The 14,792-nt window shown below is 42.9% G+C and overlaps 1 protein-coding gene across 3 annotated transcripts in view; it reads right to left on the bottom strand.

Moving 5' to 3' along the window:
* Positions 1–2,100: 2,100 nt before the first annotated feature.
* Positions 2,101–14,792, bottom strand: part of CCSAP (centriole, cilia and spindle associated protein) — a 157,582-nt gene continuing 144,890 nt past the window's right edge. For all 3 annotated transcript variants that reach the window (XM_075339716.1, XM_075339714.1, XM_075339715.1), the window contains one exon: positions 2,101–8,115. In XM_075339716.1, coding sequence (XP_075195831.1) covers positions 7,936–8,115 — 180 coding nt within the window. In that variant the 3' untranslated portion in view covers positions 2,101–7,935. The remainder of the gene's footprint in view (positions 8,116–14,792) is intronic.

Genomic DNA, 14,792 nt, shown 5'->3' on the forward strand with positions numbered 1-14,792 from the left:
AGACTTTGGAGAAGTTGCAATACCACTGGCAAAACATTCTGTATGCAAGTGAAATTAAACATCACATACCAAACCTAAGACATCAGCGTCCACACATACCGTCAAAAGGTGTTTGCACAACATTGGGCAACGGGGCACATGTGTAGCTGCAGGTGTTCCATTGACCTCAAGTCACAGATCTCAAAGCCTATCAGGGTGCAGAAAAAGACTGGAATAGAAGTCTATAATCTTCAAGGAGGGCAACGCCACAAAGGAACATCAAACCAGTTCTACTCCCAAGACTATTAAATGATCTGGCATAATGTACGGTGTCCAATCCCCTCTAATCTTCATTCCTGGTACACGAACAGCTCACTGTTGCATTGATGTAGTTATAGAATCAGTGGTATGGCTATTTGTCCAGCGTTACACAACATTGATAAGACAACCATTAATAACCCTAATGATTGCAACAAGGTGTAAAATTGTGCATGTGTAGTCTAGGCTCAATAATAAATAAATCCAAATTTTTCATTGTTTGCATATCATTAACAGGTCTATCAATCCTGTGATTTCCATACTTCCACAAATGTTCCTTCTTTATGCTGCAATTTCAATGTTGAAGAGTGTATTTTAAAAAGGGAACCTTATCATGTCCCCAAATGCTATTAACTGCAGGATAAATAGTGTTCTAATGCTGTCCTGCCACCTTACTGAAAGTGTGGCTTCCGGGAGAAAATTAACTTATTTCCTGTTGTGGTCGTCTCCCTGCTGTTTTGAGACTAGTGACAGCATTAGGACTGGAGCCTCCCATCTCCATCTAGACTCCTCATTTAAACAAAGTTTCCTTTCCTTTGGCGTCTCATGAGTTAATTTTGTTTTTTGTTGCCAGCAGCTCATAGCAGTGCAGGTCATCTGTAGCTGCTTTCAGATCACGCCCATTTAGGTTTAAATACTGGAGCTTTCACAGCAGTCCTTGCTGCTGTTAGAATTCATTCTACTCTGGCCAGCCTGATGGAAGGAGCTGCTGAGGAATTGTCTTGTGCCCATCCATCTGCTACTTTAGACCAGAATCACACTTGCTAGTGCCTCGCGTGTAACTTGCGCGAGTCCCTCATGGTAGAACCCGGCTTGGCCGCACACGCCCCTGACAGGAGCGGGTCGGTTGCATGTATCTCTATGCAGCTCAGACGCTCCTGTATGCATAGTGTGCCGCCATGCCGGGTTCTACCATGAGAGACTCGTGCGAGTTACACGTGAGGCACTAGCAAGTGTGATTCTGGCCTAAGAGTCTGTCTGCTGCTGTTGATGTCAAACACGGAGTAGGAGATGTCCATATGTAACGCGTGACACACGCATTCAGACCAATTAAACATAAATGGGCATGGGCTCAAAGCAGCTACAGCTGACCTGCACTACTATGAGCTGCTGACAACAAAACTGAAATTAACTCATGAGATACTAAAGGAAAGTAATCTTCGTTTACATGAGGAGTCTAGATGGAGATGGGAAGCTCCAGTCTTAAGGCTGTCACTAGTCTCAAAACAGCAGGGAGACCACCATGAGATTTTCACCCGGAAGCTATCGGCTTTCAGAGTCGCGGCCAGAGCAGCTTCAGTTACCACTCATCATTGGAAGCGGAAGCTGTAAGCATGCCCCAACACTTTCATTGACAGAACACTACGTACTGTACTCATTGCGTACTGAGCGGTGACAGAAGCCACTCCATGAACATCTCTATAACTGAAAGCCGGCAGCTTACAAGAGGAGATAAGTTAATTTTCTTCAAGTAGCTGTGCTTTCCGTAAGGCAACCGGAAGGCATTGGAACACAATCAGCCTAAAAATGAATGCTATATCTGCAGTAATAGCATTTGGTAACATGGCAGGTTCACTTTAAGCACCAGACTAAAATCATATAAATATATGTACACACATATTTAACATTTTTAACAGGTATTGTATAGGGGAGTTTCCCAGACAGCCAGTGGCCCATTATTATTATTCTACTTACAACTAATTTTGGACCAAATCATACAGATTAAAGGGAATTTCCAGGAAAACAACACATTTAAATTAGCTTGAAATACAAAGTAATATAACTTTTTAATATATGGTAGTTTTATTTGTTTTGGTGACCCCCAATCCTCCTGTAGACACCTCAGTTCCTTGCTGCTCTATTTTTTTCACAGATTCATAGACATGCATTAGTAATTTTGATGGGAGAATGCAATCAAGATTGGTCAGGTCCTGGTGATCTACACAGACATGTGAACAGCCCCATAGACTATAGCAACAAAAGGTACGAATTCTGTGAAAATAAAGGACAGAACTCATTCAAGAAAATTGCACGTCTGAATGAGCCCAAAGGCTGCATTCACACATCTATGTATTACCATCTGAGATATTTTTTTTCCTCAAGCGCCATCCCATTTGCCTCCATTTTTATTTTCACTGCAGAGGTGTGTCTGCTTAAATGCCAGTATAAAGACCACTGGAAGGCCACATTTTTATTTAGATTTAACACAAAACAACAGATGCATAAAAATTCTGATACAAAATCAATGTCAAAATCGTCAATGTCTCACGGATCCCCACAGTCTTTAAATGGAAATATGTTACCAGGTTTTTTTTTACCTCATCTGAGAGCAGAATAATGTAGGAAGTGAAATGCAGATTCCAACGATGTATCGCTTAAGGTACCGTCACACTAAGCGACGCTCCAGCGATCCCACCAGCAACCTGACCTGGCAGGGATGGCTGGAGCGTCGCTACACGGGTTGCTGGTGAGCTGTCACACAGGCAGATCTCACCAGCAACCAGTGACCAGCCCCCAGCCAGCAGCGACGCATGGAAGTGATGCTGCACTTGGTAACTAAGGTAAATATCGGGTAACCAACTCGATATTTAACTTGGTTACCAGCGCACACCGCTTAGCGCTGGCTCCCTGCACTCCTTGCCAGAGTACACATCGGGTTAATTACCCGATGTGTAGTCTGGCTATGTGTGCAGGGAGCAGGGAGCCAGCACTGACAGCGTGAGAGCGTCGGACGCTGGTAACGAAGGTAAATATCGGGTAACCAAGGAAAGGGCTTCTTGGTTACCCGATATTTACATTGGTTACCAGCGTCCGCAGAAGCCGGCTCCCTGCTCACTGCACATTTAGTTGTTGCTCTGTCGCTGTCACACACAGCGATGTGTGCTTCACAGCGAAGAGCAACAACTAAAAAATGGTCCAGGACATTCAGCAACAAACAACAACCTCACAGCAGGGGCCAGGTTGTTGCTGGATGTCACACACAGCAACATCGCTAGCAAGTTGTGCCTCAGCAGCGATGTTGCTTTGATGTTGCTTAGTGTGACGGTACCTTTAGTTTACTAGGTGCAGGAGTTGTCACACAAGCTGAGTTTTTAGATGTAGCATGCAACAGAGTACAGAAAGATAACCCATCTCAGACCACAGCTTTATATGTACATTCTATAGTGACAGTAAGCGGCTTATCAGATAATTGTGGATGGTCGGTCTATCAGGCACATGAGCACCAGTCCTGGCACTGAATCTCCTGGTGATAAAACTTTCATTGTAAGTCAGGGGTGGGGAACCTTTTTTCTGCCATGGGCCATTTGGAAATTTCTGCCATCAATTGGGGGCCGCACAAAATTATTAACTTGGAAATGACTCCGCTATGTTTGGTCAAATAATTAACTCCCTGTGGCGGCTGGAGCTTCTGGTTTTTAATGCGGCTGTGATATCAGGTAATATTTATCTTGTTGCTTCTCACAAATACTTTTCCAGGGTTGTCGGCTGGGTCTGCTGTATATATATCACAAAGGAGAGGCTGAGGGCATATACATCACAGGCTGGGCTTGGGGCATATATATAACACAGGAGGGTATGCGGGAATATACATCACAGGAGGGGCTGGAGAATAAACATTATAGTGGATGGGGACATATGTGTCACAGAAGAGACTGGGGGGACATATATATGCCCCAAACCTTCCTGTGATATATATATATCAGCAAGGGCTAGGGTAAATACATCTCAGGAGACGCTAGGGGCATACATATCACAGGAAACGCTGGGGGCATACACATCACAGAAGAGGCTAGGCGCATATACATCACAGAGAAGGGTTGGGAGGAATATACATCACTGGGGAGGCTGCGGAGCATAGACATGACTGGGGAGCATAGATATGACTAGGGAGGCTGGCGGGCATAGACATCACAGGAGACGTTGAGGGCATATACATCACTAGGGAAGCTGAGAGGCATAAACATCACTGGGGGTATATACATCTCTGGAGGGCACAGACATAGTTGGGGGGCACACATATCGCTGGTGGTATATACATCTCTGGGGGCACAGACAGCAATGGGGACACAGGCAGCTCTGAGGATGCTGGAGGGGCACAGGCAGCCCTGGGGATGCCCTGGGGGACACAGGCAGCCCTGGAGGGGCACAGGCAGCCATGGGGAGGCTGAAGGGACACAGAAAGCCCTGGGAAGGCTGGAGAGGCACAGTGAACCCTGGGAAGGCTGGAGGGGCACAGTGAACCCTGGGGAAGCTGGAGGGGCACAGTGAACCCTGGTGAGACTGGAGGGGCACAGGCAGCCCTTGCGAGGCTGCAGGAGCACAGGCAGGCCTGGGGAGGCTGCAGGAGCATAGGCAAGCCTGGGGAGGCTGGAGGGGCACAGACAAGCCAGGGGAGGCTTGACCGGCAAAGGCAGGCCTGGGGAGGTTGGAGAGGCACACTCAGGCCTGGGGAGGCTAGAAAGGTAGAGGTAGGCTTGGGAAGGCTGGAGGGGCATAGGCAGGCCTGGAGAGGCTGGAGGGGCACAGGCAGGTTTGGGGAGGCTGGAGGGGCACAGGCAGGCCTGGGGAGGCTGCAGGGGCACAGGCAGGCCTGTGGAGGCTGCAGGGGCACAGGCAGGCATGGGAAGGCTGATGGGCAAAGACAGGCTGTAATGCCCGTCCCCGCCAGTGCCCGAGGGGGGCGCTCTTTCTCTCACCTGCCCAGCCCCAGCGTGGTCCCCATGTGCACTCCCGCTCCCAGTTTCCGGCGGCAGCGGCCTTCCTCTTACCTGTCCCTCGGCTCTGCAGGCTCTACTTCTGATTCTGCTGGGGTCCGCTCTCACTCCCGTTTGCAGTAAATGAACTAAAGGGCGTTTTACAAGCAGCGACATCGCTAGCGATGTCGCTCGTGAAAGCACCCACCCCCGTCATTTGTGCGTCACGGGCAAATCGCTGCCCGTGGCGCACAATATCACTAGGACGCGGAACACGTACTTTCCTTCCTAGCGACGTCGCTGTGGGCAGCGAACCTCTTTTTTAAGGGGGGAGGTTCGTGCGCCGTCACAGCGACGTCACACAGCGGCCCGCCAATAGAAGCGGAGGGGCGGAGACCAGCCGCATTACCGACACGCCCACCTCATTGCCGGAGGACACAGGAACGCTGCTGTTTGTCATTCCCGGGGTGTCACACATAGTGATGCGTGCTGCCTCAGGAACGACGAGCAACCTGCGTCCAGCGCCAGCAACGATTTTTTGAACGACGTGTCAACGATCAACGCTTAGGTGAGTATTTTGATCGTTAACACTCGCTCATAGGTGTCACACGCAACGACGTCGCATGTGCGTCACGAATTCCGTGACTATCCAACAATCCTAAATGATTGACACTTTTCATTCCCTCCTCGGTCCAAGGGTGGAGAAAGATCCAAACCACCAACCTCAGCGCTGACAATTTGGTCATTTATTTTAAAGAAAAACATGTATCATGCCTGACAGGATACTTTCTTTCAAGCCCCCAATTTCATGCATTATCTTCCATCCTGAACTTCATCTAGTCGACTTTGTCTTTGAACAGAACACAGAAGAAAATAACAGGTTCCTCACATCTTTTCGCCCTACTACCTACCCCAGTGACACTATTCCCTCAAATCTCGTTCAGTCCGCCCGTCTTCCCGGCTGTCCCCACTCACCTTACTAAAATATTTAACCTCGCTCTATCATATGGTATCTTTTCTTCCTCCTTCAAACATACTACCATACACTCATTACTTAAAAAAACCCAAAAACATCCTTTGACTAGAAGTGCACTGCTAACTACAGACCTGTCTCTAACCTCCCCTTCATTTCTTAACTTTTGGAACATTTGGTCCACTCCCGTCTAAGCCACTATTGCTCAGATAATTCTCTTTTTGATCCTTTACAATCTGGTTTCTGCTCCTTACACTTTACATAAACTGCTCTTATTAAATTCTTTAATGATCTAATAACATAAATCTAATGGCCACTACTCTCTGCTGATTTTACTGGATGTCTCTACAGCACTCAATTCTGTGGATAACCAGCTGCTCCTCACCATGCTCCGCTCTATCAGGCTCAAGGATATTTCTCTCTATTGGTTCTCCTCTTACCTCTCAGACTCCTCCTTCACTGTATTATTTGCTGACTCTTCTACCTCTCCCCCTTACTGTCAAGGTTCCTCAGGGATCAGTCCTACGCAACTACTGACAAACCATCAGTAGATTTGGTTTTCAGTACCCTCTATATGCTCATGACACCCAATTATACACATCATGACATCAACCCTGCAGGACTACAAAACACCTGTGATACCTGGACCTGTCAAAAACTGAATTTCCTGTGTTTCCTCCCTCTAGTAACCTTCCTAAACCCAATATTGCCATTTCCATGTGCGGTTCTACCATTACTCCCCAGCAGCACGGCTGCTGTCAAGGGGTTACATGTGACTCAGATGCTTCCTTCAATCCCTACATCCGATCACTTGCTCGCTCATGTCACCTACACCTTACAATACAAGTGATTTTACCATTTACCTTTTGTGCCTCCCCTATTTCCTCATAGATTGTAGTCTTATGAGCAGGAAGCACCCTCATTACTCTTGGTATCTGTTGAATTGTGTTACTCTGTAATGTCTGATATTGTCTGTACATGTCCCCTCTGAATTGTACAGTGCTGCAGAATGTGTTGGTGCTATAGAAATAAAAGTGATTATTAATAATAATAAATTGCACTGTCAGGGTCCCCTTCCTGCTTGCAGAGTGCTGCTGTATCCATTGTGTTTCTTTACATCTGTATTTTAGCCACAGCAGACACATCAAAAGTATTTGGACAAAGGTAGAATTTTCATATTTAGCCACAATCTATCCATAGTTATTGGTTTAGAAACAAAGCCATAAATACAGTATAATTAATGTGTAGACTGGAGGTACTTTGTAAAAATGTCTGCATTTCCTAAAAGTCAAATTATGCAAATAAAATGAACATTCAGGAAGTGTTTGATGATTATTGCTGGTAATCATATCTAGTAAAAGTCTTTTCAATGGAAATTCCACAAAACTGGGTTTCCACCCTGCAGCATATGGTTAATACAAAGCCTGTATGTAGTGGCCACATGATTTAGAAGACAATAACGCCGTTTACTGACAAAATCATATGGTCATTGACTTCTGCATTCAGCAGCGCTATATGCCTGAGAATGAACACCAAACAATACACCACTTCTCCATTTTACACGCACCGCTACACACGTCAGTACAGCTTTCACCTTGATAAGAATGAAGTTGGATACATATGTACATTCCAGGTTTCAAAATGTTGTTCTGTTATACAATCAAATATATGTATACATCAGCAGCAGACAGAGTTTTGGATAGTAAGCAAGGAATTGTTTAGGTTTTGACATAAACTAGGAAGCCTAAGAAAAATATATATATAAGTAAAGCATAAGAAGTTTCAACCAAAGTACAGAGAGCTTTTTACTGTAGAACACCTGAATGTACAGTATAAAAACCTTTAGAAAAAGTGTGCTCCAGTTTGGCTCAGTATTGCTGGGACTTGGAAATAGTGCTTGTTGTCAGGACTGAAGGAAACCGGTCTGATCTGTAGTGGCAGAACTGGCAATGAATTCAGATAATTGTACCATTAACGAGCTCTGGCTGAAAAGCACCTCATGTATTCAGTCATCCAGGGGTTATCTACCGGGGAAGGTTTCCTCCTCAGAACTCGTTCTGCATCTGCAGAGTGGGCTCTCTGCTTCTGCAGCAGATGCTTCTTCCTTTCTTTCTGTCTTCTATTCTTTGCTCTCAGTGCAGATTCATGAATCTTAAAAAGGAAACAAAGTGTAGTGATGATCATATCATATAATATCACAGAGACCCTCATGACTCTACCTGATTGAAGGTCCGAGTATTATACAGTAAAGCACCTATATAGATTTTTTTTGTATTACTGTATAATCCCTTTAATGGGCATTAACATCTTTAAAGGGAACCTGTCACAACATAAAATGCAATTAACCTGCAGATATTCAGTTAATCTGTAGGTTAAAAGTGTTCTAAAGCTATATGGTTGCTGCACAGAAAGCCCAGGTACCATGAGGAGATGGATTTTATTCTTCTCGTCAGCCTCCAGCTTTCATTCATAGAGGGCTGGCTTCAGTCACGGCCTAGTATATAGTGAGAGGTGGCTGTAACCATGCCTCAGCATTGACTTGATATCTGGCTCAGCAGTGTATCAGTGCTGAGAACACTGTCAGTCAGTGCCAATGTGTGGTTACAGCCGCCACTCACTATATACTAGGTCATGACTGAAGACAGGCCTCTATGAATGAAAGCTGGAGGCTGCCGAGAAGAATAAAATCCATTCCCCCATGGTACCTGGGCTTTCTGTGCAGCAACCATATAGCTTTAGAACACTAGTAACCTACAGATTACTCCATTACTGCAGACAAGACAGAGGTGGTAAGGGGCAGCCAGTTGTCACACAGGCAGAAAACAAGATAGTTAGAAAAAAAGGGGACATGGATAAGCCCCCCGAGGCACACAAGATATCTTAATATACCATACTGAACAAAATCTCTAGGCAGGTGGGGAAATATGCTGCAAAGTAAGAAATACTGATACGGATTTCGTTTTCTCTGTTATTCATTCACTTTGTAATTTGTTAATTGATACTATGAACACATTTTGTTAAAGCATTCTTCCTTTACAGCATTTCCACCATGCCGGTCTAAAACGTTTTCACAGCACTGTATTTCTCAGCTTTAACTGTAATAGGAAAATTTGGATCAATGAAGAAGAGTAGACATAAAAGTAAAAAAAAATAAATCACTAGAACATTTATTTCCTGTGCGTTTTCTTTGTTTAGCATTTCTTTTTAGAGACCCTCTCTTGAAATAAATCTGTACAACTCTGCTTTACACCACTGCTCCATTTTCCTATCTGGAAATGTATGTATAGTTGAAAAGCATGGTGTTAGGATTTCTATTATTAAAGTTCCAGCATTGTTTGAAAGAAAATATAAGAATTTACTAAAACAAGGTTTACTTTGAAAAATTGCTTTATGTCAAAATGTCATATTACTAATTTTAAACATGAGAATGGGAATTGTTTAAGTGTACAGTCATTGTTCTCTCTTTTTTGGCTTTGATCTTAGGGTGGGTGAGAACAACCAGTTCTCCAGATGATGTGTAATACAGTTTAATTCTTTATACAGTGCCTTGCGAAAGTATTCGGCCCCCTTGAATTTTTCAACCTTTTCCCACATTTCAGGCTTCAAACATAAAGATAAAAATTTTAATGTTATGGTGAACAATCAACAACAAGTGGGACACAATTGTGAAGTGGAACAAAATTTATTGCTTATTTTAAACTTTTATAAAAAATAATAAACTGAAAATTGGGGTGTGCAATATTATTCGTCCCCTTTAAGTTAATACTTTGTAGCACCACCTTTTGCTGCGATTACAGCTGCAAGTCGCTTGGGGTATGTCTCTATCAGTTTTGCACATTGAGAGACTGAAATTCTTGCCCATTCTTTCTTTGCAAACAGCTCGAGCTGAGTGAGGTTGGATGGAGAGCGTTTGTGAACAGCAGTTTTCATCTGACTTGGCCATTCTAACACCTGGATAAGTTTATTTGTGAACCATTCCATTGTAGATTTTGCTTTATGTTTGGGATCATTGTCTTGTTGAAAGAAACATCTCCATCTCAGTCTCAGGTCTTTTCTAGACTCCAACAAGTTTTCTTCAAGAATGGTCCTGTATTTGGCTCCATCCATCTTAACCATGTTCCTTGTCCCTGCTGAAGAAAAGCAGGTCCAAACCATGATGCTGCCATCACCATGTTTGACAGTGGGGATGGTGTGGCCAGGGTTATGAGCTGTGTTGCTTTTACGCCAAACATATTGATTGACATTGTGCCCAAAAGTTCGATTTTGGTTTCATCTGACCAGAGCACCTTCTTCCATGTTTGGTGCGTCTCCCAGGTGGCTTGTGGCAAACTTTAAATGACACTTTTTAGGGATATCTTTGATAAATGGCTTTCTTCTTGCCACTCTTCCATAAAGGCCAGATTTGTACAGTGCATGACTGATTGTTGTCCTATGGACAGACTCTCCCACCTCAGCTGTAAATCTCTGAACTTCATCCAGAGTGATCATGGGCCTTTTGGCTACATCTCTGATCAGTCTGCTCCTTGTTTGAAATGATTTTTTTGAGGGACGGCCAGGTCTTGGTAGATTTGCAGTGGTATGGTACTCCTTCCATTTCAATATGATCACTTGCACAGTGCTCCTTGGGATGTTTAATGTTGTGGAAATCTTTTTGTAACCAAATCCAGCTTTAAACTTCTCCACAACAGTATCACAGACCTGCCTGTTGTGTTCCTTGATCTTCATGATGCTCTCTGTGCTTTAAACAGAACGCCAAGACTATCACAGAGCAGGTGCATTTATACGGAGACTTGATTACACACAGGTGGCTTATATTTATCATCATCAGTCAATTTGGACAACATTGGATCATTCAGAGATCCTCAATGAACTTTTGGAGTGAGTTTGCTGCACTGAACGTAAAGGGGACGAATAATATTGCATGCCCCCAATTTTCAGTTTATTATTTTTTACAAAAGTTTAAAATAAGCATTAAATATCATTCACCTTCTCAATTGTGTCCCACTTGTTGTTGATTCTTCACCATAACATTAACATTTTTATCTTTATATTTGAAATCTGAAATGTGGAAAAAGGATAAAAAATTCCAGGGAGCCGAATACTTTCACAAGGCACTGTAAGTGCTGCTTAACCCCAACTTGACCTGGTCACATTTTTCAAATGTTACGACAGGTCACTTTATGTGGCAATAACAGCAATGTCTGAACATATCCCAGTGAATTTGAGATGGTTTTTTTTCATGACACATTATATATTATATGATAATAGTAAACTTAAGTCAATATGTTTTCCATTTATTTATAAAAATATCAGAAATGTGACAAACATTTTTAAAAATTAGCATTTTTAAACTTTGAGTGATTATCCCTTTAAGGCCACGGTTCCACTTGCGCTTTGCTTCCGATACAAGAGCATTAGAAGAAATATGCTAATGACTCGAGGCTCCTGCTCTCCTGCGAGCGTCAGCCGAGGGTCATGCGACTGTGATCTGGTCTTGAGATCGTATTACAGCTGCGGAGAAGAGGGAGGGAGCACTTTGTCCTCATCTCCTCCCCGGCCTGCATCGCACTGCACTTGGATGACATGTGAGTGCAGTGCGATGTTTCACATGTATCCATAGACTTATATGGGGGTGCATGTGAGCCGAGACTCGCAGCCAAATGCAGCATGCTGAAATTCTTTTCTCATGCCAATATTGCATGGCATGAGAAATCAATAGTAGGTGAAAACTACCCCATAGTTTTGCACTGGTGGGAGTGCAATCCAATGCTTTACTGGATTGCACTCGTTCGTGCAAAACGCAAGTGGAACTGAGGCCTAATCCAGACAGTCACCTGACACAAAATAGTTAATAAATATCATTAACCTCTTGTTTGCTTTACAACAGCACCATCTGTAAAATGTTTTTCTATTTTGTTCGGATGTTAGAAGCTTTAAAATTTCAGCAGTAATATTTAATTTTTTCAAGGACAGTCACAAAACATTTTTTTACCACCTAAATGTTGTAATCTTCTGAACAGGTCACTATAGCTGGTAGGCTCTGGTATTTACTTGGCCGTGAAATGCCATGTCAACCATTAGTCCCACACAATCATGATCTCAGGATGTCGATGGGTTTAAAGAGAAGCCCCCCACACTCTGTTAACCATCTAGATGCCGTAGTAGTCACTACTGACGTCAGAATCTCAGGGGTTAAATGGCCATGGTCAGTGCCAACACTGCTCTCATGACTGATACAGCAGGGTGTCAGCTATAGTGTACAGCCGTCAGGCGCTGCATTTTCATCCTTCGGTGGAAGATATGCACTTATAGCTCAGGTGAGTTTTAAGTTGTATTGATAGTCACTAAGTGGTCACAAGTGTTTGTCTCATGAAGACAAGCCAAGTGGACTTTCTAAAGAAGGTTCCTCTGCTCAGAACTGTTTATGAGTAGCCCTTGTCCTGAGAAAAAAATCTTTCCTTGCATTACAAGTGAAGCCATTTATGCGCATAGCCTCCATGTAAAATTATATTTTCTAGTATTGACTGCTGATTTTACCAGAGGTGTATTATGGCATATATTTTTTTTATCTAGGTAGACAACTTAAAGGGAAACTGTCAGTATTTGCAAACCATGCTAGGCCATCTACATGGGCATGTGGGTCATTGGAAGCTGAATAAAATGATACCTCGCTATCTGCGATCTGATGTCTTATTCTCCAGAAATCCAGGTTTTTCTATATGTACAGTGCCTTGTGAAAGTATTCGGCCCCATTGAATTTTTCAACCTTTTCCCACATTTCAGACTTCAAACATAAAGATAAAAATGTTAATGCTATGGTGAAGAATCAACAACAAGTGAGACACAATTGTGAAGGTGAATGATATTTATTGCTTATTTTAAACTTTTGTAAAAAATAATAAACTGAAAAGTGGGGCGTGCAATATTATTCATCCCCTTTACTTCCAGTGCAGCAAAGTCACTCCAGAAGTTCATTGAGGATCTCTGAATGATCCAATGTTGTCCTAAATGACTGATGATAAATATAAGCCACCTGTGTGTAATCAAGTCTCCGTATAAATGCACCTGCTCTGTGATAGTCTCAGTATTCTTTTTAAAGCACAGAGAGCATCATGAAGACCAAGAAACACAACAGGCAGGTCAGTGATACTGTTGTGGAGAAGTTTAAAGCCAGATTTGGTTACAAAAAGATTTCCACAACTTTAAACATCCCAAGAAGCACTGTGCAAGTGATCATATTGAAATGGAAGGAGTATCATACCACTGCAAATCTACCAAGACCCGGCCATCCCTCAAAAATGTTATCTCAAACAAGGAGAAGACTGATCAGAGATGTAGCCAAGAGGCCCAAGATTACTCTAGATGAACTGCAGAGATCTACAGCTGAGGTGGAAGAGTCTGTCCATAGGACAACAATGAGTCATACACTGCACAAATCTGGCCTTTATGGAAAAGTGGTAAGAAGAAAGCCATTTTTTAAAGATATCCATAAAAGGTGTCATTTAAAGTTTGCCACAAACCACCTGGGAGACACACCAAACATGTGGAAGAAGGTGCTCTGGTCCGATGAAACCAAAAATTGAACATTTGGGCACAATGCCAAACAATATGTTTGGTATAAAAGCAACACAGCTCATCACCCTGAACACACCATCCCCACTGTCAAGCATGGTGGTGGCAGAATCATGGTTTCGGCCTGCTTTTCTTCAGCAGGGACAGGGAAGGTGGTTAAAATTGATGGGAAGATGGATGGAGCCAAATACAGGACCAATGATATAAAATAGAGATTTTTTCCACAATTAAAAAATCTCACAAACCAGCGCTGAATAATAAGAGTAAAAATTATTTTATTAATACCATTACTCCTAATCCCTAACAAAATAAACAAGATTAATTTCTACAAGTAGATAACAATGGACGAATCATATACACTTTATATGCACAGTAGGACTAAAGGGTCGTGGGGCCCTGGCTGGTGGCAACCACGATCTAATATAAAAAATTTATGAGGTTATTAGTCCGATTAGAAAGGAGGGTGAATTTCTCAAGAAAAAAAATTTTTTCTTTTTTTTTGAAGAAATTTTTTTTTTTATAGCTGCAGAAAGTTTTTACAAAGAAGCACTATGACTGTTCCAGCCCGTATATAAAGGCAATCTTCCTGCTTAAGGGTGCCTGCACCGAAGTTAAAGCTTTACTGTTTGTTGAATTTTCATTAACAGCCACGCTGCACTCATTCACGATCCCTGGTTAGGATTGAGTATACCGCGCTCCTGACAGGGAGTCTAGCGGTAATTAGATCAGTGCACCGGGGGCCCGTTACAGATCCCTAGTGTAGGTTACTTGTTTATTTTGTTAGGGATTAGGAGTAATGGTATTAATAAAATAATTTTCACTCTTATTATTCAGCGCTGGTTTGTGAGATTTTTTAATTGTGGAAAAAAATCTCTATTTTATATCATTAACCCTTTTTAGGCAATTTTTGGGGAGGTTTTTTGCCTTAAAACCAGCTGCAGAATTCTAAGTAAGTCCTTTGGTGATGGCAGCATCATGGTTTGGACCTGCTTTTCTTCAGCAGGGACAAGGAACATGGTTAAGATGGATGGAGCCAAATACAGGACCATTCTTGAAGAAAACCTGTTGGAGTCTGCAAAAGACCTGAGACTGGGACGGAGATGTTTCTTTCAACAAGACAATGATCCCAAAAATAAAGCAAAATCTACAATGGAATGGTTCACAAATAAACGTATCCAGGTGTTAGAATGGCCAAGTCAAAGTCCAGACCTTAATCCAATTGAGAATCTGTGGAAAGAGCTGAAAACTGCTGTTCA

This window comes from Anomaloglossus baeobatrachus, chromosome 3 (genome assembly GCF_048569485.1).
Source record: "Anomaloglossus baeobatrachus isolate aAnoBae1 chromosome 3, aAnoBae1.hap1, whole genome shotgun sequence".
Lineage (NCBI taxonomy): Eukaryota > Metazoa > Chordata > Amphibia > Anura > Aromobatidae > Anomaloglossus > Anomaloglossus baeobatrachus.